Here is a 25039-nt window from a genome sequence, read left to right as displayed (position 1 = left end):
TAGAGGCTGGGTGAATGAGGTGCTCAGTTGCTTGTGCCCTTAGCACATTGGATGCTGCAGTGTAGCCATGTGTGCTTGTGCAAGTGTGCACATCAGCCCTTCCCCAACCTGGGGCCCTCCAGATGCATTGGACTGCAACTCCCATAATTCCCATTGCCATTGGCCATGGTGGCTGGGAATGATGGGAGCTGTAGTCTAACACATTTTGAGGGCTTCAGGTTGGAGAAGGGCATCAAAGAAGCATGCACAAACTGAATTAGCATTGCTGCGCTCCATTCTGAAGTTCACTCCTAAGCTCTGCTCTGCTGCTGAGTCTTCAAGCATATTTCTGCTGCTGCTGCAGATACGCAGATTTTCAGAAAGTGGAAGCAGCACTGGGCTATGCGGAGAGCATGTATTCTGCTTTCAGCGTGTCCCTTTCTTTTGCTAGGATCAAAGATAGAACTACAGTTAGTGGGTGTATCAAACGTATGGCTTGTAGCCATATATCTATAGCTGTGGAGCTTTACTGTACATTCCTCTATTTCTAACTGGCCAGACTAGTTTGTTAAATTGCAAACTGAGTCCTTGTATTGTGCAAATTACAAGTCCTGCTCTCTCAAATGCATCTAAACTCATTCCTCTTCTAGAAATTCAATCTTCAAAGCCTTATAGGAAAGGACGTGATCTACACCTCTCAGAATGGTTCTTCCTGTCAAGAAAGACTTTGATCAATGTAATTGGTAGTTCTGTTCCTCCATAGTGGTAGCTTAAGGAAACCATCTGTGAATCCCGACAGCCACACCTTGCTGGGAGAGACACGTGTTTCTGTTTTCCCATCTGCTTTCAACATTCCGGGATTTCTTTGCTTAATGAAAGTAGTTCCATGAATTTAGGAAATTCAGATTCGAGTTCCCAAACAACCTGGGGAAACAATTACAGGATTAGTGAGAAATGTTCAGAGTTAGGGGAAGACGTATTTCATTGCCCCTTTATTTTCTTTTAAAAAATTGACATTTAGGGCTTTGTCTTCTTCCAGTGATGGCAGTTGACACTTAAAACTGTACAAATGTGTATTGTGGTGCTTTTGGCTTGCCCGATGCAGACTGAAAAAACTGCTGGACCTCAGTCTGGTGACTTTTTGAATTTGTAACTCGTACTCCATAATTCTGCATGCAGCCAAATGCCTTTTCAAATTTGCTGATCCAACTTGACATTCCTTAACAATAGATAGGCTGATGGCACTAATACTATGGGTCTGCTCAAGATTTGCTTATCTTGTTCCTTCCTGCTGCATGCATATGCCCAATTACGACCAATACTGAATTTAAGACTGAGGGAAAGTAGCTACTCCACTTGGATCAGAACCACAAGCTTGACAGTGGCATATCTATCTATCTATCTATCTATCTATTTATTGGATTTAGCTTATGATCCTTCACCTTATGATCCCAGGATTGGGGTTCATGCATAATCACTATAAAAAATCCATTCATACCAATTCAGAACAGTTTCACTACGAGGGGAAACAACACAATCTCACATCCTTCATCCATTTTCAAGGGCTTGGGTAAAGAGGTACTTTTTAACTTGCTGACAGAATATGTGTAGTGAAGACGCCAGATGCACTTCAGAGAGGAAGGAATTCCACAACCTCGGGGCCACATAACCCTGTCTCACAAACCTCTGAGTAGAGTGGTATTGATAACAGGACCTCCTCTGCTGGACGTAGCACCTGGGCTGGTCTATAAGGGAGGGAGGGCTCTTTCAAATATATCAGATCCAAGTTGTTTAGGGCTTTATATGTTAACATCATCACCTTGAATTGGGCTTGGAAGCAAATTGGCAATCAGTGCAGATCCTTTAAGACTGGAATGATATGAGTCATATAGTGCTACCAGTTAGTATCTGGGCCTGCTGCATTCTGCACAGTTGCAGCTGCCAAACCATAATTGAGGGCAGTCCTATGTAGAGCTCACTGCAATACTCGAATCTGGAGGTTACCATAGCATGGTTCACTGTGGCCATGCTAATTCTGACCAAGAAGGGTGGCAGTTGGTGAACCAACTAGAGCTGAAAATAGACACTTCTAACCACTGAGGCCTCCTGGGCCTTAAGTGACAATTCTGGATCAAGGAGGAATCCTAAGCTACATACCTGCTTCTTCCAGAGGAATACATTCCTATCCAGAACAGGACATCTCACCACCTCCTGGACTTTAGAGCTCAAAACGCACAACAGCTCCCTCATATTTCGATTCGACTTCAATGTGTTGGCCCACATCCAGCCCATTACCACCTCCAGACAGCTGTCCAGCATCTGACTCACCATAGCTGATTCAGATGGAATGAAGAAATAGAGCTGGGTGTCATCAGCATACTCATGGCACTCCAAATGGCATCTCTTAGTGGTTTCATTTTTTTTTTTTTTTATTTTGTTTATTCATTCAGTCGTTTCCGACTCTTCGTGACCTCATGGACCAGCCCACGCCAGAGCTTTCTGTCGGCCGTTGCCACCCCTAGCTCCCCCAAGGTCAAGTCTGTCACCTCCAGAATATCATCCATCCATCTTGCCCTTGGTCGGCCCCTCTTCCTTTTGCCTTCCACTTTCCCTAGCATCAGCCTCTTCTCCAGGGTGTCCTGTCTTCTCATTATGTGGCCAAAGTACTTCAGTTTTGCCTTTAATACCATTCCCTCAAGTGAGCAGTCTGGCTTTATTTCCTGGAGTATGGACTGGTTTGATCTTCTTGCAGTCCAAAGCACTCTCAGAATTTTCCTCCAGCACCACAGTTCAAAAGCATCTATCTTCCTTCGCTCAGCTTTCCTTATGGTCCAGCTCTCGCAGCCATAGGTTACTACAGGGAATACCATTGCTTTAACTATGCGGACCTTTGTTGTCAGTGTGGTGTCTCTGCTCTTAACTATTTTATCAGATGTTAAATAGGGTGGAGGCCAAGATTAACCCCTGTGGGATGCCAGTTACCATGGTGCTGAGCAGTAGCTCCCCCCCCTCACCTGCCCCTTTCCATTGTTACCCTATGGAAACAGCTCAGGAGGTAGGAAAAGGACCACTGTGATACAGTGCTCCCCACTCCTAATCCATAGAGCTGCTCCAGCTGAATATCATGAACAGCAGTATTAAAAGCTGCTGTAAGGTCAACAGGGTTGTATTCCCCTCATCCCTCCCTGAACAGAGGTCATCAACCAGGGCAACCAAGCAATTTCGATACCGTACCCAGGCCAGAAGACCTAATGGACATAATAGAATTGGCTGTGCCTGTCATTCAAATCCTACCTATCCTAGACATAAGGGAGCCAGAGTGATACACAACCCCATAAATCATGGTCCTTATGTAGATAATAGAAATTATATTGTTTTGATCGTCCTTTCTAGTCCTTATGTTTTTGGGTAATTTCTTTGGTACTTCATTCCTGGATTTCCCATGTATTTTCCCTTTCTGTGTTTCTCTGTTTTCATTGGTTTTTTTGTTATGGTGCCTTTTTTTTTTTTTTTTTTTTTTTGCTTTTTTTTGGTGGGGGGTTACAGTTCTTCTGTAAAACCTTTGCTTCTGTCCTATTGAGCTTTCAAATTTGGCAAACCTAGCCAAACAGGAAGAAGGGAGGGAAGTCAGGCCACTGAACAATCCTTCTGGCCCAAATATTCCAAAGATTTGAGCATATGTTTGTGCAAATTCCAAGGAATTTTGGCTCAAAAGGAAACAGTACCAAGAGGTCATCAGTCAATTGGGCCATGCTAAGGGTGCAAAGTATGTGGCCGCTGGTGCTGCGCGTCATTTAAAACAACCAGCTGATGTCAGTTAGTGCTGTTGACAATCATCATTGACTAACCTCCCTGCAGCAGTAACACTTTCAAGGTGATTCACTGATGTGCACCTGTTTCAGGCTCAGCTAGCAATCATCGCTTTCTGGTGCTGGCTTGGGCCAGATGCTTCACTAGTGAATCCGAAACCTTCCAAGCCAGCTTGAACTTTCCCTACTCACTTTACATGCTAATTACACATGGGTGCTCCTGAGCCTAGCTAATATCACACACATACCCCAATCCACAGCACGTTTCTTTCCTTCCTACCTTCCACCAGTGAAGGCATGCTTGAAATCTTAAGTCTCGTTTGAGGCACTGTGTCGGATGATGATAAAAGCTTTTCTTGTCTAGAAGTTATGATGTGTGTTTCCCATAGGCAAACTTGTAATACATTTGTATATCAGGAACTGATTTATCTGCTTTCTTTGTTTTAGAGTTTAGGAGATCTGTTACCTTTGCGGGAACCTCATTTGGACCCTGAGAGATTTGTTTACGAATTCTCTTCATTAATTGGCTTTATTGTTTGGAGTTTAGAGACAGTGCATCCATCTTTCTTCTATTGCTCCTACTAATTAGCCTTTTTTAAAAAAATACAATTTCAGTTTTGTTCCAAAGCCTGCCTCTATTGGGATTGATTAAATACCCCCACTAGACTTTTAAAGTACACTTCAAGATTTGCAGGTCTCACACTTGGAGATTTACACACACAATCCACCAAACTCTGTCGCTGCGAAGCCCTCCTTCATTTCAATGAGACTTTTACAGGAGTTGCCCCTTGGAAAGGAGACAGTGGCAGTAGGCATACTAAACTACTATGCTCCTGCATTGTACCCTAATGCTTTCCAGACCCAGTCCTATGAGTTGCTGCACAAAGTAAGTGGCAAACAAGGATCTGAATGAGGATCTCCGTCACAACATCCAGTACAGGTGCCAACATCTTGGGTTCTTCTGTCATATGAAGCAGCTGTACTCAGATGCAGGCAAAGTCATAGTGATTTCTCTCCGTTTAGCTTTTACAGGAGATCAGCCCAAACCTATTAATTCATTCAACACAAAGAAATCACGGTTGTTGTTTTCTAATGTGAACACAGTAGGGTAAATGGGTGTTATAAAAGAAACCCTTTTTATTAGCAATTCTTAGTGTTTCTTTTTCAGTACGTACTCTTACTTTTTCATGCCATGTACAACCTGACCCTATGCAGTTATGCACATTTAGGGCACAGTCTTATGAATGTTTAGACAGAAAAAAGTCCTACATTTCCCAGCATTCCCCAGTCAGCCATGCTGCCTGGGGAATGCTGGGAGTTGTAGGACTTTTTTTTCTGTCTAACTGTGCATCGGATAGCAACCTTAAGCATATTATTTTCACTGAGCTTTAGACATGCCTAATTTTGCATAAGATCAAGTTCTTGTTGGCCTGGTTTGACTTCTGAACTTATTTTTGGTTTTCACACTTCTCCTTTTCACATTCTCTTCTCCTTTTTTATTTTCTATTCCTATTTTATTTACCATTTCTCTCTGTTTTCCCTTGCTTCTTCTATCCTTCCCTATTCTTTACACTTCTTCCTTGATTTATTTTTCTTCTTTGTCTCTTCTGCTTCCCATCTGACTCTCCTCTTCCTGTGCCATCCGCTACTCTGCTGGAAATGAAAAGAGTGCCAGTGAGTTCATTCTTCCAGAACAGCTAACATTTCTTTTCCTGGAGAAGGAGACCTCCTTTGCTTTGATCTGTGGAGTCACTCATCTGTTTTGTCTGCCTGCCTTCTTTTGTGTGCTACAATTCTAGGGCAAATGGAAGGAAAGTGTTGCAACATTTTCTCTGTTGTTTGCGGTTCTAACTTTTCAAATACAGTGATTCACAGTATTTGCTGGAGTGTTTTAAGATGTAAAATGCACAGTTTTTAGCTTTTATGCCCCTTCTGAAAGATCAGATTGAGGGCATTATAAAGCAAACAGCACATATATGTTGCTCCCTTTATGGACTCATAAATGCTACAATCCTAAACACAATGACTGTGTCAGGCAATAAAGAACCTAGAGCAGCCTTTCCAAACAGATGCCCTCTGGAGGTTTTGGACTTCAACTCTCTTCTGCCCCATCCAGCATGGACAGTAGTTAGTAATGCTGGGAGTTGTAGTCCAAAATATCTGGTTGGCACCATGTTGGGGGGCTAAAGCTAGTGAGCAGGCAGAAGGCAGGCAGTCGATCAATGATTCTGTCTGGAGGAATTGTCTTGTGACTTCCTTCAGTGCCTATTTTGTTGGATTAAGGGAGGCAGCAAGCAGTTGGTGGGATCATCTGTTCCCCAGGAACAATAAGCTGTACTATCTAATGTACCAGCATAAACTAGGAGGAAATGCCCTCCTCATCTGACTAGCAGCTCCAATAGGGCTAGGAGAAGTAAATTAATGTCAGAGCCACAAAGCTCCTGGTTTGAGCTCCATGGCATCTGACTGGTTGCAGTCCAGAGACGCATGTGTCATCGAACCAGTTTTAAACTCATCCCAATTTTTTCATGGGAGATAGATGATCCATAGGAAAACATGCACATGTTGTTTACAGTTCGAAATAAGTTCCTTTCCAAGGAACTTCGATTACCTTCCTTTGCTCACTGAAAAATCGGTTTTTCTAAAATCAGTGGGACTAATTACATTTTTATACTGCCCAAAAGCCAAAGCTCTTGGGTGGTTCATAACAATTAAAACTATAAAACGCAACACAATAAAAAAAATTTTTTAAAAAAAGTTTAAAGCTACATTATAAAATACGGGGGGAAGCCATTATAAAACCTAGCAGCATTGCAAACATTTAAAATACAGTAAGTGATTTAAAACATTCCAGAAACTTAATCCTAAGAATAGCTGTATAAGAATTGGGGTGGCAGCAGTAGCGTTCAGAATTTGTTTAGGAAATAACGCCTTGCTTTCAGGCCACACCGTAGAGATATGGGACATTTGCAGCGAAAGAAACAAAGGTCTCTGCAACATCCTTAGGCCCCACCTAACAAATAAAGCTTTGAAAGTCAAAGCTTGGATATCCTTTTAATGTATTTCTGAAAGTAACTGCAACAGCTGTCAGAAAGTTTAAAAAACCAGCTGTTTCCTCTTTTAACGATACTGACAGGGTGAACCCGACATACCATATAAAATACAGTGGTGATTATTTACAATAGTCAGGTCTTTGGTGGACTTTGCAATATGATTAATCATGCTGAACTAATTTGACTTTAAATATGGAAGTGATTTGTAGGTTTTCTCCATTATCTGTTTGCCCCGTGATGTTTATCCTGGCATTGTACAAGGGGCATATTTCTCTAACCAGCTTTTGTTTTCTGCATGCGTCAGTTTGTTTAGGCAACACTCGCGGTTGTGCCTTCAGCTTTAATATACTTTAGGGCAGACAAAACATATAGAACGGGGCAAAACGTCTGTTGCTTAGTTGTAGACTCCCTTTGTAGTTGCAGTAGAGCAGTCCGTGGGCTAAGGCTGTTCCTCTTCCTGGCGGTACAGTTATGATATCATCCAGAGGCGGAGGTGGGGAGTTCTCAGATGCTCAGACTGGCCATGTCTCAGGAGCAGGAAACAGGGTCCTTCTGAAATTGAAGGGCTTTGTTGATTTCTTTTGTGAAATCTCTCAAAAATGGGTGATGGAAGGCAGCTAATTAACTCCCTTTAAGAAGGGCAGGTCTTCTGCAAGGTCTCAGATATGCAAGACTGGATTGGATTCCATTCTGTCATCCATGTATGTTTAATGTTCAGGCAGAACCCAGAAGAGCATTAGTGAGAGAGTGCAAGCTGAGGTCAGGAGTATACGGCGGGTGCCCAGACCTAAAGCCTCCAGCAGCTATATCCATCATTGATTCCAGTGAAGCCTTAAGCAGCCCATCTGTACTGTATGTTTAAAATCATAAAGGAAGCAATATGCTGTATCTGTCTTTTAATCGTTCTGTCCTGGTATGCAGCATAAGGCAGAATCAGCTATGGAACTCATGGGCTAAGGGAGATATTAGCTCATCCTGTCTGCTCTCAATTTCTGTGATAGTTAAGGTGAAAAATTGGGAGCCACTCCAGCCACAGGATTCCAATGCCTTCTGCTGATTGCTTCCCTATTATATTCTCTCTCTCTCTCTCTGCTATTCCCATGCCCAGTATACCTCTGGGCTCCTTTTCTTTTCCTTTTGATCTTTTTGTCAATTGAACTATCTGCTTTAGTTTTCATTCATTTAAAGATTTCAAGCTTAATTCTCAGTCCATCTACCCCAGGGCCACCCATTTTTAGCGTAAGACCATAGACACTCATATAGACCCACTCAAGCCTTGAAATCACTACCAGAGGCCCCATTCTGGGGCCTGTCATTAGCAAAAATCCAATTGGCAGGGACCAGGGATTGGGCCTTTTCCGTGGTGGCACCACACTTCTGGAATTCTCTTCCTAGAGCGGTCGGCCACTTTTAGATGGATTGGTTGAAAACGGGGTTTTTAGGAAGACGTTTTATGGCTAGTTTCAACTGTATTTTAGCTAGATTTCTTGGATTTTTAGCCTGACGTGTTTTTGTGAGACTTGAGTGATACTAACTGTGGTTGTTTTTTACTTATCAGCTGTTTGGAGAAACGTTTTTAAAGCAGGATAGAAAATATTTAATTAAAGGAACGCCGACAAGGCATCCGTAAGAACCAATTGTGGGTAACAGTTTCATCAGTTACTAAAATGTCTGATTGAGAAACACACTCTCATCTTTCCTGAAGTACAAGACAAAACAAATCCCCAACAAAACAAAAGCCTTAACATACTTTATAGTTCAGAGTTTTGTGTGTTGTAAAATTGAAACATGAACAGTCAACTTTTGGACATGAGCACAAACTGCACAGTAGGGCTTCTCAGAGTTCTGTAACTTTAGAAGATGAAAATATGGAACTGTCAGCACATTGACAGCCGATAAATTTTATAGACAGTGAAAGGCTCTGTTGAAAATGCCACCTTGCTGAAGCTAAGCAGGTCTGAGTCTGATCAGTGTCTGGGTGGGAGACTGTGTGTGAACACCATGTACACTTCTATGATCGAAGAAAGGTGGAATATAAATATACTAAATAAATAAATAAATAAAACCTGGGAACATTTAAAAAGAAAAAAGATTGTCCGTGCTTGTCGAACTGAAACTTCTAGGCACTTGCTTAATATGAACAGTTTGGCTGGACTATTTACTGTACAATCCGAAAAGCTACCCTAGGCATGCCCAGTTGAATTTTGTACTTTTCTGTTAAATGTTAGACCCACATACAATATCACAAACTGCTTTTGAAGTTCTTTTCAGCTGCAGAAGATGTCTTACCATGTAACATGCAGAGCTCATATTCAGAAGACATAAGCCCAAAGCTCGTGTGTGTGTGTGTGTGTGTGTGTGTGTGTGTGTGTGTGTGTGTCTCCCCCGTGTCTGTGTCTGCTCTCAATCCAAGTGGTGGCCACCATTGTTGGTTTAAAACCAGACTTCCCCAACCTGATTTTTGGCTATAGTTCCCAGCCGCCCTAGTCAGGATGGTGGGAGGTGTAGCCTAGCACATCTGCAGAGCACCAGGTTGGGGAACGTTGTAACGTAATGCCAGGGCTGGAAGGTCCCAATGTGAGGAAGAAGCCACCCATCCAGAACAGGCAAGCAGCGACTCCTGGCTATGATGGTATCCCAGGATGCCATGACTTTGCTTGCTGAGCTGGAGAGTTCTGTGAGCTGCAGCTGGCTCAACGCATGGATGGGTCAGCCACAAGAACACTGCTGACAGTGACAGCTTACAACGGGGGCAGTGGAGGCACCCGGAGGGAAGGTGAGGCAAAGAATAAGCAGAAGATGGAAATAGAGAATCAGAAAGGAAGGAGGTGAAGATGGAAGGAGAGAATTATGATGCCAGGAAGAAAGTGAAGAAAGAAAGGTGGCAGTCTGGGGAGGGGGACGCAGATTGGTGTTGGCCACCATGAGAAGAAGAGGGGGCTACACTGGGACAGCTACCCTGGAGCTGGGGAGCACCTTGAAGCTGCCTACCATACTCTGGCAGCTTGCCCAATCCTCTACTGGAGCCCTGGAGTGTCCTGGAGAAGAGCCTACAGAAAGTACAATACCTAAGTGGGCTGATAGTTATCAACCCCTGGCTTAAGGGAACTCACCCAAGAGGAGAGAACTCCAAGGAGGACTGGTAGAGGTGAAGACACCACCTCAATAGGATTTAGACCACCCCAATGCCCCATGAAAAATAGATGATGTTGAGCATTACGAAAAGTGCCGCTTAACAATACCTGCCAGAGCTCTGACACACAGTAAGTTTTTGTTGTGCCATAGTCACAGTAGACCAAAAAAAATTACAGTAGTAAACATTTTTGTTGCTGAATTATTTATTTATTATTTACATTTATATACTGCCTTATTCAATGAAAAGCCATCAAGGCAGCACATAATCTGAATGTTGGATGTGAATGACAAAATAATTTTTGGAGTTACTGTCAGGGCTTTAGATAATAACTCTATAACAAGCCTGGAAGGGTATTCTTATAGGATATTGCAAAGTTTAGGCATGCTTTCATTTCACTACAATTAGTGATTTACGGAGGCACATGGGTCAGGAATGAATTATGTTAGGAATCACAACAGGTCTGTTGTTCCAGTCCCTTCCTGTGCCCCAGAAAAAGTGGCTCAAAAAGGATGAAAGAAAACAGATGAGCCATTATGTAATAATTTTGTACTATCCTTTTGCTTTGAGTTAAACAAGAAATATATGTGAGCCTTCATATATTCATTGTTACATTATCTTTTGCATGTTATTCCCTATTCCCTTAATTTTATTAATGAGCAGTTACTTGAGAATAACCTTCATTGTTCAAAATGGCACTTTCTTCTGACTAATCATGAATAAGATCAGGCTGCAAAACTCTGAAGTTGTCCCTCTTAATTTTTTTAAAACCTTTATTGAAACTTATAGGCTGCTTTTCTGCTTAACAAAACGTGTTCAGCGTGACTTACAACTGCACAATAAAGACATAATAAAAACAGTAATTAACAAGCAGTAAATCCCAATAATAAAAATATTGCTGCAAAAATATGAAACAGCAGAAATCAGAGAGGGGAAATTAAAATAACCATTTTGACAGTATATTTTAATATTTCATGTAATGATTATTGTAGTTGAGATTTTTCTTGTTGGTTAGGGATATAAAGGAAAAAATGGTACTATCCCACATCCTGCTTTCTATTAGCTTCTTATTCTTTATTGAGCCAGCAGTATAGTGGAGTTAGGCCCAGGTATTTATACAGGATTATATTTTATGCATTTATGTCAAACATTTGCACCCCAGCTTTCTGCTGACTTCTTACAATATTAAAACAAATGTAGTAAAATCCAATTACATTAAAAACAAATAAACATAGCAAACAACAAAAACACTAAATAAGATTGTTTTATATTTACCAATTCAGAAATAGGTGCTTAATAGGCGGGGGTGATTGTCATTTAATTTTGTAATTTCTGTGAAAAGTATTAATCGTACATTTGGTTCAACATGTGGTGTGAGAAAGCATTGGATTTCTCAATGGGGGAAAGCCCTGGTTTGCGATTCTTAAACCTGCCATTAGCGTGAAAGGCAAAGCAGAGGAGTATCCTTTTCAAAGAGTGGAACATACAAGAGTTTCTGCTAATAAAGCCAGAGTTGGTATGTTGATCCATTCCAGGCTTTCCTGCCACTTAGAGCCAAACAAGTTAGTTAAGATTCCTACCCATGTTGATAAGTCTCCATATCATAGGGTACGTGATTAACTGAAGTTAATACAAACATTAGTTGAAGTAGAGATAGGTGAAGGAAAGGAGAGCGAGAAAGACATTTTGGAACAAACTGGGCTTAAGCATTCAAATTAGGCTCTGCTCCTATAGAGTTAATCCTTTCTGCCAACAATACGTGTTTCCAGGTTCTACTGCACCATCCAGGCTAAATATATAACTGTTGGGAAAGCAGAATGTGATTAACAGAAAAAGTTGAGAAGCCTAATTATGAAAGGATGTCACTATTTCTGAGACTCCTCTGGGAGACCTTGTCAATCTCACTGCCTCTTTGGGCTGGCTTTTAATATGCACAGATGTTGACTAGATTTGAATAATTGCCATCATGCGCCGCCAAATACGTTTTGTAACAGCCAGGCAGAGAGGTGTTCCTGGGGATCTAGCATTCAGTCTGGCATTTCACCTTTCTTACTGAACTACAGTGGCTTGCCAACTACATTGCTTTTCTTTCCTCTACATTATGTTAAAAGTAGTATCTTTGCAGGTAGCTGGATCTTTCTGTAGGGTTAGGTAAGAGCTTCTGAACAACCAGGGCAAACAAGGAATCATTAAACACTAACTTAGCTCAGTTCTTCAGTGGTTTAGCTTAGGATAATGATATATTATAAAGGGTCCAAGTTAAAAGGCAAAGTTCTTCCTTTCCATAGCCAGGCAAATACAGACACAGAGGCAGTATTTGCTGAATCATGACTTCCAAACACTCAAGCTTTTAGTCAGTGAAAGCTATTTCCTGATTAAGACATTCTTTAATCTGTTACAAAATCAGATGTCGTGTGAAGCAACCAGTCATCAGAAATTGTTCAAAGTTCTCCAATAAGGGAGATTTAATGCAGAAAGAACCATTCAAAGTTAAAAACTTGGGAGCATAATTAGTGAAGACTCCAGGGATACTAAGGTAGGTATCAAAGGAAGCCAGATCAAAAGAAGCAAAGAATTGGTTATGGCTCCCTTCTCATACTATTTGCACTGTCAAACCTGGGCCTGAGACAGTAGGAGCTCCTTTGTCTTAATTCAAGGAGTGAGAGGTGCGTGAGAGGTGATTCAGGGACTAGCCATGCTTGTAGCTGTTCAAAGCAGACTTCAGTAGTCTGTGCCTTGTTCCTGCACAATGAAGCAACCTGCCTGCCATATGTTGTGAATGGACCATGGGCAAATTCAAGTGCAGGAAGGATCGGAACACAGGTGTCTTACCCCAAGCAGGGTCACAAGCATGATCCACTGCCAAGTCAAAGGTGAAAGTCCGAGAATCCATTGCAAATGACAGGCATTCTGAGGCAAGCAACTGATATGTTAGCCTACCTTAGCAATTCCAAATAATGTATTGTTTTACGAAACGGGGAGCTATCAATTTATACCTTGAGTTTAATGTGGATGCCTTTTGTCTTCTCGTATGATCATACACGCCAATAACAAATGTGTTTCATTCTGAAAAGGTATGTGGAGAAAAAAGAGAGGCAAACATCAAAATGGGACTAAAAATATGTAAAGACGTTTAATAAAATGGTAACATGATCAACATGTTTTAGTAGAAAGTTGAAACCTTCCTCGAGGGCACAAGAATTCAAATCTATTGAGTATTTCTAGTGAGGTAATAACTCTCCTAATGCCTACAGGCATTAGCCACCAATCTTTTCCATGGAGAGCAATGTTTTATTTTCCAAGCCCACTTATTTGTACTGAGTCATGTTGTTTAATGTGTGGAATTAACAATTTCATTATATTTGTATTGATGTTAAAATTGTTGACCGCTGTTTATTATAGTATTCATCCAAAAAGCAAATCCTGCTTAGGCTTACTCTGGGGGAAAGTGTCTTAAGATCATCAGCCTGGCCAACCAATGTGTTTGCTTATCTTTTTCTTAACAGGATGTCACATGTGCTCCATTTTGAGGATAAAACCAGAAAGGTAAAAGATGCAAGTGTGCAAGATGAGGACACTTTTGAAATTTATGATCCTCGGAACCCTGTTAATAAGAGACGACGGGAGGAAAGCAAAAAGATTCTGAGAGAAAAAAAGGCAAGGAGATGAAATGAATGTAAAGCTAGCCAGAGCCAGCTTGGAAAATGACTGCACAAATGTTCTGGCTCTGTAGTAGCTGGCATCCCAAAATATATCACTTACAAGGTGTGAAAAGGAATCTGGTGTCTAATTTGGAAACAGTGCTATCTCCTTTGTTTTGTGAATACTGATGTAAAATAAGCATGCGTTCCCAGCAGCGCCCTTTGAAACCATTTTTAGCAGTTATTATTAATAAACACTTCATTTCCCATTCACAGTTTCTTTTTGTGTATGTGTTTGCATTCTTACAGTAGAGAGTGCAGTATTTACAGTCTTTTTCAGAATACTAAAAAAGTATATAATCAGAATAAGGAGCAAAAGAGTTTGCCAAGGTTAGAAAGTGATAATGTTGTTATCCCTCTAATAGCAAACTCAGATGGCGAGTGCCAATAAAAATGGAGAAGGAAAGGAGGTCACTGAGAAATGAGAAGGAGGTATCAAAATGCCCAGAGAAACAACTAGGTTTGCAGAAACACACACACACAAACTTTCAACAAACAATCAAATCCTAATGGGGCAAAAACCACCCCAGCCCAGTGAAGATTGAATATACTCTGTAGCCACAGAATGTTGAGTATCAGATGGAAGGCAGTGAAATGGTCTGAACACCTTGCATCTTATAGTATCCTGGATGAGGACATGGATGGCTTTATCCTCATCTTGTAAATAAGGTGTGTGTGGCTTGAGTGATAGCAGCAAGTCTAAGGCCAACTCATCATATGGCTGAGTTGAATTTTGACACCGGGATTTCCCAACTCTTAAGTTCACACTTTTAGTTTCTATACTAAAACAGCTGATTTGTCATTTTGTAGGACGCACTTGCAAGCATGTATGTTTAACTGAAGTGTTGTTACAATTCACAGAAGGCAAGGAACGGAGACTGTGAAATGATAACTTGACAATGGCTACTCAATAAATCTGTTGCAGAATGAAGACAGCAGTCTATTTCACAAGAAGACAAGAAGAGCCATGGTGGATCAGACCAAGGGCTAATCTACACCTACAACCATTTCACAACAGAGGAGGGATAATTGCAATGGTTCCCAGCTTCCACGATCAGTGCTTTTGGGGCACATGCCACCGAAGTTTCCCGCAAGTAAAGGAGATCCATTGCAGGAGAACGTGTGCCCCGTGAATGTGTATCAGCAGAAGTGGGAGTTCTGAATGTGTATCAGCAGAAGTGGGAGGAACTAGGCAGATGGGTACGGGGTAGGAATTTTTTTTTAATAACTCCTGAGAGATGCGCACTAGCACAGACACACAGCAACATAAGGAGGGATAGGTACTGTGTCGAAAATGTGCTGCTGCGCAGACGTATATTTGTTTTTCATGAAACACACCAATGCCCATGCACACGCTCCTCAAAACGGGTTGGCTATTTGCTGAGGCAGGAGCTTGCACCGATCAGCAACAGCTTCGCGAAGGATGGGGGCACACCAGCTGTGGACTTCAGCATTGTAGCGAGAGAGCCAAAAAAAAATGTGAAAGCAGTCCGTGATATTCTTGAATAAATGAGGGGTGGACCCGAGATCACCACGGGATCAGCCGTGCATCATGTGGCCCAGTAGGGACGACTTCAATATTATCCTGGAATAAACAGCTGGTGTAGACATGGCCCAAGGCTCCATCTAGTCCAGCACTCTGTTCACACAGTGGCGAACTAGCTGTCAACCAGGGACTCACAAGCAGGATGTTTTAATTAATGACTTGTATGAGGAAGTGCAGCGAACGCTTATCAGATCTGCAGATGACACAAAACTGTGTGGTATAGCTAATACCCTGGAAGACAGAAGCAAAGTTCAAAGTGACCTTGTTAGGAGCGCTGGGCTGAAAACACCAGAATGAAATTTAATAGGGATAAATGCCAAGTTCTATACGTAGGAAAAAGAAACCAAATGCAGAATTACAAGAAGGAGAATACTTGGCTCAGCAATACAAGTGAGAAGGATCTTGGAATTGTTGTAGTTCACAAGCTGAATATGAGCCAACAGTGTGATGTGGCTGCAAAAAACCCAAATGCTATTTTAGAATGCATTAATAGAAGTATCGCTTCCAAATTACACGAAATACCTGCTCCCCTCTATACAGCATTGGTCAGGTCTCATCTCAAGTACTGTGTCCAGTTTTGGGCATCACACTTCAAGAAAGATGCAGATAACCTGGAGGGGGTTCAGAAGAAGGCAATGAGGATGATCAGGGGTCTGGAAACAAAGCCCTATGAGGAAAGACTGAAAGAAATGGGCATGTTTAGCCTTGAGAAGAGAAGGCTGAGGGAGAGACATGAAAGGTCACACAGAGAAGGCCAGGATCTCTTCTCAATCATCCCAGAGTGCAGGACATGGAACAATGGCCTCAAATTACAGGAAGCCAGATTCCGGCTGAACATCAGGAAGAATGTTCAGACTGTTAGAATAGTACAACAATGGAACCAATTACATAGGGAGCTCTCCTATACTAGAGGTATTCAAGATGCAGCTGGACAGCCATCTGTCAGGTATGCTTTAATGTGGATTCCTGCTTTGAGCAGAGGATTGGACTTGATGGCTTCATAAGCCCCTGCCAACTCTACTATTCTATGATTCTGTGACATGGTGCAACAGCACCCTCCCACCCATATTCCCCAACAACTGGTGTATTACTTCCTCTGACACTGGAGGTAGCACATAGCTATTTCCGGACAGATCAGTCTATTTCTGGTCCATGTCAGTTTTATATGTGTTCACTCCTAAGTCCAGTCCAGTCCATTGTTCACATCAGTTTGCACATTTTTAATAGTCACATTGTTTTTAATGTATTTTTTCACTAAAACATAAATTTTTGAATGCATTTTACCCTAAAATGGCATTTTTATGTGTTTTAATTTTTGTAAACCGCCCAGAAAGCTTCAGCTATTGGGCAGTTTAAAAATGCAATAAACAAATAAATGGTACATATTTTGGAGCCAAGAACTGTATTGCAACATTCAGGGACATGGGACCTGTCTGGGAAATGCAAACCAAGTCAATTTGCTTGAAAATGCAGGCCAAATGAAATTCTTAAGTATTGCTTCCCTAAATCCAAAGCTGGCACTGTTATTTCTTTTCTCTACGACTTTATTATGGGTCTTCAATTGAATTTGAAAATCTGTAAACTATTTGCTGAATACTGATTTTTATTAAGCACATAAATTTGAGCACTGTAATTCATTAAAAACATAATGAGCCTTGTGACACCTTAAAGAAAGACTAACACATTTATTATGACATAGGTTTTCATGGACTCCACTTTATTCAATGCATGAAGCGTTATCCTCCTTTGAAAGTTTGTGTGTGTATATGGCTGGGTGAGGGTACTGTTAGCAGTGAGGTCAGAGGGAAATGAAATTCATAAAGTACAGACAGTGACAATACCATTAGAACTTGAATTTATGCAAAACAAGCTCAGGTAAAAACACAATATTCCAATGCTGAGTTAAATAACATCTATAGTGGCAGAGAAAACTATTATGATTCATGGGCATTTTCAGTAGCTCTGTATTTTAAACACCAGAAGATAAAATTGTAATGTTTCAGACATCTAGCACAAAATCTCTTGAAAGTCAATCAAAACTCAACCAAAATGTGAGAGTGTGGTAAATTTTAAATAAAGGGCCAAACTATTTAGAAGTGCATTATGAGAAATAATATTTTACAGGACTCAATGAACATTTAAGAATGGCATTCTTGGAGGGAAAATAAGCAATTTCTTAGAGTGGAAATTAATTACAAAGTGTCAATCACCATTCTGAGGTTTCCAAATATATTTCTTTAAAAAAAACAAAAAACTATACCATTTTACCAGCTCTATCAGATTCTCAAACCTGCTTACAATCCACAACAAATGATACAAAAGAATAACATATAATCAATTTTGAAATTGGGATTAAAACAATCACACAAATCACTAAAAAGCAAATAAAGAAATACACTAACATCAGCTCCAAAGAGTAAGAAAGCCTCCTAAATATCTTCACAAAACTTGTGAATGTTGTGAGAGAGTCAAGTGGATGAGCCGCCCAAAGGATAGGACATCACAACAGAGGAGACCCTAGATTTTACTTCCAACGTCTGTGCCTCTACCAGGCATCACCTATAGATATTAAGACAGAAGAAGAGGGAATAGTCGGAACCAAGTGGTCCTTCAAAAGTTAGGGCTTTATTAATTGTTATGAGTTTAACAATCTAATAATTCCCTATTGAAAGTTGGGTTTACTAAATTTAGTATTACGTTAGTAAGGACCACGTTGAAAGGACTTCAAGGATTCCAACAGCATATCCCTTTAATTAATAAGTGGAGATAAACTTTTCTTCCAAACAAACAAAAATGCTTACAATCACGCTGCTACTACTACTACTACTATTACATCATTACATTTTATACCCCTTCCTTGCTTCTGGAAACTCAAGGTGATGTTCGTAAGATTCCTAGGCAATCTCCAACTAAGCACCTCAGATCTGCTAAATGCAACAAGGTTGCATTTATTCTTGAATGATAGTTTTCAGGTGATAGTTGATATTCATGCAAGATACAAAACTCTATAAACCTTGTGAATAATGCATAATTCTAATTTTACTATTATGGGCATGATCCATCAGAAGCCCCCCAATGAAATTAATGAGATTTGTGCAAGAACTTGGAGGAGCTCTTCTGCAGTTCCTGTTCATTTTAATGGGGGGTTGTGCAGTACCTTCCCAGTGGATTATGTCCAATATAAATTACTCATGCATAAATCCAAGTGGATTTCTTTATTAAGATGCATCAACCAAGGTCATTTTTATAAGCTGAAATGCAACTTTGCTGATGTTGTTTTTAGAATGAGTTCAATAAGGTATAGTATCCTTATCGAGCTATGATAACTAAGTTTCTTGATAGGGTCTGACGTGTGATGTACATAAAACCGTCTCATCATGTTAATACGGTCCAAGTGGTGTGGGTTAGTTTAGTGCCGAAAATTGTTTAAATGTGCTATGTAATCTCACTAAGATAACAAGAAAGAAAAGCGGAGGTGTGACAAGAGTCCTTGTAAGAGGTTGTCACTGTCCCCAATTTATGTGTGAGGGTACAAAGGAGTTAACAGGAGGTGTGCCCTGAATTGTCATTCACAAGAAGGCAAACTTCTTGTAAGTCTAACTTGCTGTTGGTTTGTGGTTATAACACACTCTATTAGCGTCCCATAATCTCATATTAACACACAGTTAGTTTACTTTCTTCTTTATAATTAGAAATAGAACATTTTTATTTTATAGAGACATTATCAAATAATCTCGGGCAGTTTTTGAGGACGTGGTTCTACTTCACAACAAGGTACACAAACCCAACACATCTTGTTTTAAAATATTTTTTATCTTATGTTTTAATTACTACTTTTAAAAGAATTTTATTTGTTTATTTATTTTTGCTGCTGCTGTTGCTACTGTCACTGGCCACATGTTGCCCCACACCTGCACAACCGGATGTTCCTAAGACTCTAATCCTAAATACATTTGCCTAGAGATAAATTCCATTAATATTCTTTCAGACTATGGCAAGAAATGTCTTCTAATTAATAACAATGATGTAGTGCCACTGTGACTTCTTTATCCCAGGTGGTCGGTCCAATTCTGCTCACTACAAGGGAAACCCCATCCCCACTCCTAAATGTCCCCCCCCCAAAAAAAAACTAAAACAGGGGCAGCTTATATGGCTCCGCTGAGCCAAAAATCTCATCAGATGCTTTGTCAGTTCTGATATCAGCATTGGTTCCTACTGAGGCACTGCAGTTTCTACATGTTCACATTCTCCAAATAACAGAAGTGAAATTCTGACTTTCTATCATTTCGGAGGCAGGCGCATGAACAGAACCTGCACAGGCAGATCTCTTGAGAAAAAAGTGATGCACGTTGAGGGATATACTGAAGGAAAACTTTCAGGAACCTGCTGGCATTTACAGAATTTTAGCTAGCTTCACATTTATGACAGCCAAGCACTTCATAGGCAGGACATACTTAGCTAGCCCAGAATGGAACTAATTGCTGTCTGAATAGCAGTTAAAAACTTGTAGAATAACCCTATTATTATACAAAAGACTTATTGGAATATAACTTCTAGAGAGTTCGTAAATCTCCTTCTTTGGCATAATATGGACTTTTTCTTTTCATTCTGAACATGAATCTATGCCAGTGCCTAAATAGTATATAACTAAGCGTCTTTTTGCAGTTGTCCAATTAGGTCATTAGGTCCGATTGGAGTCCACCAAGTGAAGAGCCTTCAGTGTGGTGGCTCCCATCCCATCAAGTTCCCTGCCTCTGGATGTCAGGCAGGCACCAACTTGTATTCCTTCTTGTACCTCCTAAAAACGTCATTGTTCCAGGAAGCCTTCCCTTAATGACCAGCTGTGGTTTTATGATACGTTTGTTTCTTTTAAAAATGAATTTTTAATTGTGTTTTTATTCTGGTTTTATTCTTTTATTAAATTTGTCCACTGTTCTGAAATTCTTGAATGGGGAGCGGTATATAAATATTGTAAATAAATAAAATAATAAAACTCCATTTCTTGGGTGTATGAAAAACTGGGTGGTTGAGGACAAGCTGAATTTCCTCTTATGAGGATCTAACCTATTTGTGACCCAGAGGGTTGCCCTTTTTGCTGTTAAGGTGGCCAGTTTAACGAAAATGGAAAAGGAAAAATGTGTACTATTAAATGAGCAATGTAACAGCTTTTAAATCTTGGGGGTCCTCAATAGGAGCATTGTGATGTTCAGCTACCTATTATGTATTAAATGTAAATATATGCAAGTTAATGGTTTATATTATGTATAAAGTTCCAGGAAGTAAGTAGGCCTCAATGTACTTACAATTTCTATGCACAGGTTGCGCATGAAAGTAGAAGAGGGGGGGGAGTTGAATGCCTGAGTGCTGATTTGATAGTGGGGGGGGAGTGCTTGGATTGGCTGTGTGAGAGTGGGAGGAGCTGCAGAAATGTAGCTTTATATACAGACAGTTAAGGGGTGTGGGTGATGATTCTGTGAAGTGAAGGGTAAAAGTGATTGATTATAAGAGAGTTAAAGTGTATGATTCTGTGAGAGGCAGATACTGAATAGAAAGGTTTGGTCTGGGTTATTGTGCTTTAGAATAGATGGTAGTATTCTATAGTGGAACTTGTAAAAGAACGAACTGACAGAAACCAATACGCTTAGAACCTTGTAACCATACACATTTCAACTGAGGAAACCAATAAGCTTATGTACACGTATTTACATATGTTAATAAATTCTAATTACTTTAAAACAACTCGTATGGCCTGTGGAGGAGTGACTGAGGAGAAAGCAGTTAATGGTGGCAGCAGAATGGGAAACCAAGGGCTAGGTTGCTGGGCTGTGGAGCCTAAAGAGTAAAAGTGAGACAGGAGCAGCAGCAGTAGGCCAAAACCCTCACACATGTCATCAGCACAGGGGGGACTGAGTGGTCCTGAGTGCTAGTGGCATGGATAGTCCTGTCAGGTAGTTTATGGGCATCTCAAGTGAAGCCAAGACAACACAGGTGGGCAGGACATCACAAGCATAGAAACTTATTTTATAAAAAGCTATATGTACTTTTATCTTTTTAAATATTTCATTACCTCAATTTTAGACTTTTTACAAGTAATGTTTTAAGATTCATGTATTTATTGTTTTTAACACATGTGTGAAATGGTCTGAAGACTTATTCTTTTGATTAATTAAATAAATACATTTTAGACTTTGGACTCAGTGGTGTTATGGGGCTCCCTCTTGTTAGACGGCAATGACCATGTTCAGGTGACACATTAAGCCATGGTGATTAAGCATTTTGAGCTAAACCTTATGGCTTAGTGTGTTGTGTGAACCATGTCCTGCAAATCATTCCTAATAGTGGCTACAAAACCACAGTTTAAACATGCCCACTAACCATTTGCTGCAAAAGGTTAGTGGCCTAACCATGGCTTAGCGCGTTGTCTGAACAGGCCCAGTGTGTATTTCTTCATTTACTTCAACATGTGGTAAGCCAGCCCTGCTACATTTGTGGGCTCTCCTGCTCATTTTGATTACCTAGAGCTCTGCCCCAAAGTCCTTCCCTCACAGCACCAGTCCCTTTTTGGCACTGAAGCTCTGTATTTCTATTATAGTACAAGTGAGTGAGTGTATTGTGTTTTTGTCCAGATTATTGATTTAATTAATTTATATCCTGCCTTTCTGCCAGAAAATGGCACTCAAAGCAGCTAAGAAAATTCAGACTAAAAACAAGTAGTAATTAAAACATAACATAAATACAAATAATTTTAAAACACAATTAAAAATGCAACAATAAAAGAAATAAACAGCACCCATCAATTAAAGCTTTCAGCAAGAGACCATCTTGAATGCCAAAGGCCTGCCTGAATAAAAACGTCTTTGATATAATTAGGATTATATCTTAATCCCCTTAAATTTGACTTTTCTCCTCTTAAATCCATTTCCCGCAAGGGAAAAAGGAAAGATAAAGGAGGTAATTACGTTAATTGCACCTTTATACTAAATAAGTATGCCATGGTCTTTGCAGCTACCGTATTTCTTCGATTGTAAAACGCCATCAATTGTAAGATGCACACTAATTTCAGTACCACCAACAGAAAAAAAAAAAACTAAGACAAACCCGCGATTCTAAGACGCACCCCATTTTTAGAGATGTTTATATGGGGGGAAAAGTGTGTCTTAGAATCAAAGAAATAGGGTAATTACATTGGAACAAATCGAGTTTTAATTTCAAGAACGTTGCAATATATGCTTCTGCAGTGCTTCCAAATTCTCTTGCATTTAATATCGTTGACTTTGTGCATGTTAGAATTATAGGACAGTATCCTATTGTCCCCATGCATCAGCAGGAATAAACGCCTGCACTACAAGGAGTTAGTGCTTCATAAAACAAGCCAAAGCAAACGGAAATGCAGAACAGAACTCTGTTGACTTGTCCCGATTCAGAAATGAGTGTTTCCACTCATTTCAGAGTTTGCTCTATGAAGCTCTAAATCCCCGCTGTGCAAGTGGTCGCTCCCACTGGCACAACACAATCGATGGGAGTGCAACAGCCCTGTCGGATACTGCCCATAGTGCTACATATTTCCTCAATAACATTTTTCAAAATGGTAAACTGCTATTTGTGAATCAAAGAAACCACATACAAGACTAATCAAAATAGAGCATGTCCAAAGAGGACGACCAGAAAACCAGCTATGAGGAAAGGTTGAACATATTTGCATATTTACTTAGCCTGGAAAAGAGAAGATTAAGGGGAGACATGATGGCTGCCTTCAAATATATGAAGGGCCATCACGCAGAAGATGGAGAAGATTTTTTCTCTGTTGCTCCAGAGGGCTGGCCTAGTGGCCTAGAACCAACGGCTGAAAATTACAGGGAAGCAGATTTTAACTAAACAAATGGTGGGCTCTCCTTCACTAGAGGTATTTAAGCAGTGTCAAGGATGTTATAATAACATCCTGCATTGAACAAGGGGTTAGATTGATGCCCTAGAAGATCCCCTCTAACCTGGAATCCATGTTTCTACCCAGTAGACTGGCTAGGACATGCTGGGAGTTGTTATCCAACACATCTGGAAGGCACCAGGTTAGAGAAGGCTGCTGTAAACCAACACTACACAGAGGAGGTGTTCCTTTAATTGCTTGCTGTGATGTTTAATGAGTGTTTTGAATGTAAGTATTTGTACTGTTTTAATAATGTTTGCAGTTTAAAGATTTGCTGTGTGTACTGCTGGAACAAGGTTGTTAAGTAGTTAATTCTAGTGGGAGGGGGAGGGAGTGACCAGGATGTGAGAGTGAATGCTGATTGGCTGGTGGCTCAAAGGTTAGAATTGGTGATTAGGAAGGAATAGGAGGAGTTAACAGAGAAGCAGTTAGTGAGTAGTGTGTGAAGAGTGAGAGAAGGGTTTGAGTCTGTCAGGGAGACGGTCTAGATTTAGTGTAGGAACAATGTGTTTTATTATTTAGGGGAACAGAGTGAAGGGAGGATCGATAGTGTAGTCTAAAGGGTAGAATAGGCAGGGTTGTACATGGAACTACAGAAACAAGTAAGCTTGAACCTGATGAAACCATTACGCTTTTTAACTGCATAAACTTACTTGTTAATAAACATTCTTTTCGTTTCACACTGGAGTGTTTTGTGAAGTACCTGAGGTAGGGTACAGGATTCAATGGTAGCAGTGAAAGGGAAGGTGCAAGTATAGGGGGCTGGGCTGCTGAGTCACAGAGACAGTGAGTGGCACTCTAGGATCCATTGCTGGGATCCTTTTATTTATAGGGAAGAATAAAGGGAAGGAGGACCAGAAGGGACGGCATCACACTTGCCTACCAGTCCTGAACTGACTTCGCAACAGTAATATGTGGTGTATTAGAGTTTCCCAAGACTGAAACTGCAAACAGTTATCTTTGTATGTATACATAGGGATAGATTATGTATGTTACAGAGACATAGATAGGAGCACTTACATATATAGACCTGCAGGATGTTGTAAAATATTATCACATAACATCTTAAGTAGAAATAAGAAATAGGGACTTCCCCTCCCATCTTTAATCACATTTACATTTTAACTAGTAAAATAACTCTTCCTTCTCCCCATCTGAACTGTTTTGTGCTGTGTAGATTACTACTTCGTAAGTTATTTTTAAAGAAGATGTAACATGTTCTGTTTTTTGTCATTGTCTGCCGTCATAGATGGGAATAAAACTGTCTATAAGAAAAAGAAACCCTAGTAGCTATTGAGAGCTTTATCCTCTATGAATTTGTCTAATCTCCATTTAAAGCTGTTTATGTTGGTGGCCATTATCACAACAAGGGGAAGCAAATTCCATAGTTTAACTATGCACTGTGTGAAGAAGTGTTTCCTTTTGTCTGTCCTGAATCTCCTGCAATTCAGCTTCATTAGATGATGCTGGGTTCCAATATCCACTTTCTCTACACTACAAATAGGGAGTTGCTCAGTCTCCTAATTGTTTTCATCACCCTTTTCTGCCCTTTTCCAATCTACATTCTCACATGCTACCTGAAGCAGTTCCCTACTATGGCAGCAATGGTGGGAGTTAACAAAGCACATCATGGGTATTCATTATCACTTAACTTGATCAACTGAACTCATCAGCATATGAACATAAGAAAAGCCATGCTGGATCAGACCGAGGGTCCTTCTAGTCCAGCACTCTGTTCACACAGTGGCGAACCAACTGTCAATGGGAGACCCACAAGCAGGACATGACTGCAAAGCACCCTCTATTATTATTATTATTTATTTATATAGCACCATCAATGTACATGGTGCTGTACAGATTACACAGTAAATAGCAAGACCCTGCCGCATAGGCT

General features: G+C 40.4%; 1 protein-coding gene across 1 annotated transcript in view; it reads left to right on the top strand.

The window, feature by feature from the left end:
• CWC27 (CWC27 spliceosome associated cyclophilin) overlaps positions 1-13890 on the top strand; it is a 119574-nt gene extending 105684 nt beyond the window's left edge. The window contains exon 14 of the mRNA XM_063128013.1: positions 13481-13890. Within this exon, the coding sequence (XP_062984083.1) occupies positions 13481-13643 (163 nt within the window). The 3' untranslated portion in view covers positions 13644-13890. The remainder of the gene's footprint in view (positions 1-13480) is intronic.
• The last annotated feature ends 11149 nt before the right edge of the window (positions 13891-25039 follow it).

The sequence above is a fragment of the Elgaria multicarinata genome, chromosome 6 (assembly GCF_023053635.1).
Source record: "Elgaria multicarinata webbii isolate HBS135686 ecotype San Diego chromosome 6, rElgMul1.1.pri, whole genome shotgun sequence".
NCBI lineage: Eukaryota > Metazoa > Chordata > Lepidosauria > Squamata > Anguidae > Elgaria > Elgaria multicarinata.
The sequence above is the reverse complement of the archived record's forward strand: the minus strand, read 5'-3'. Positions and strand labels throughout refer to the sequence as shown.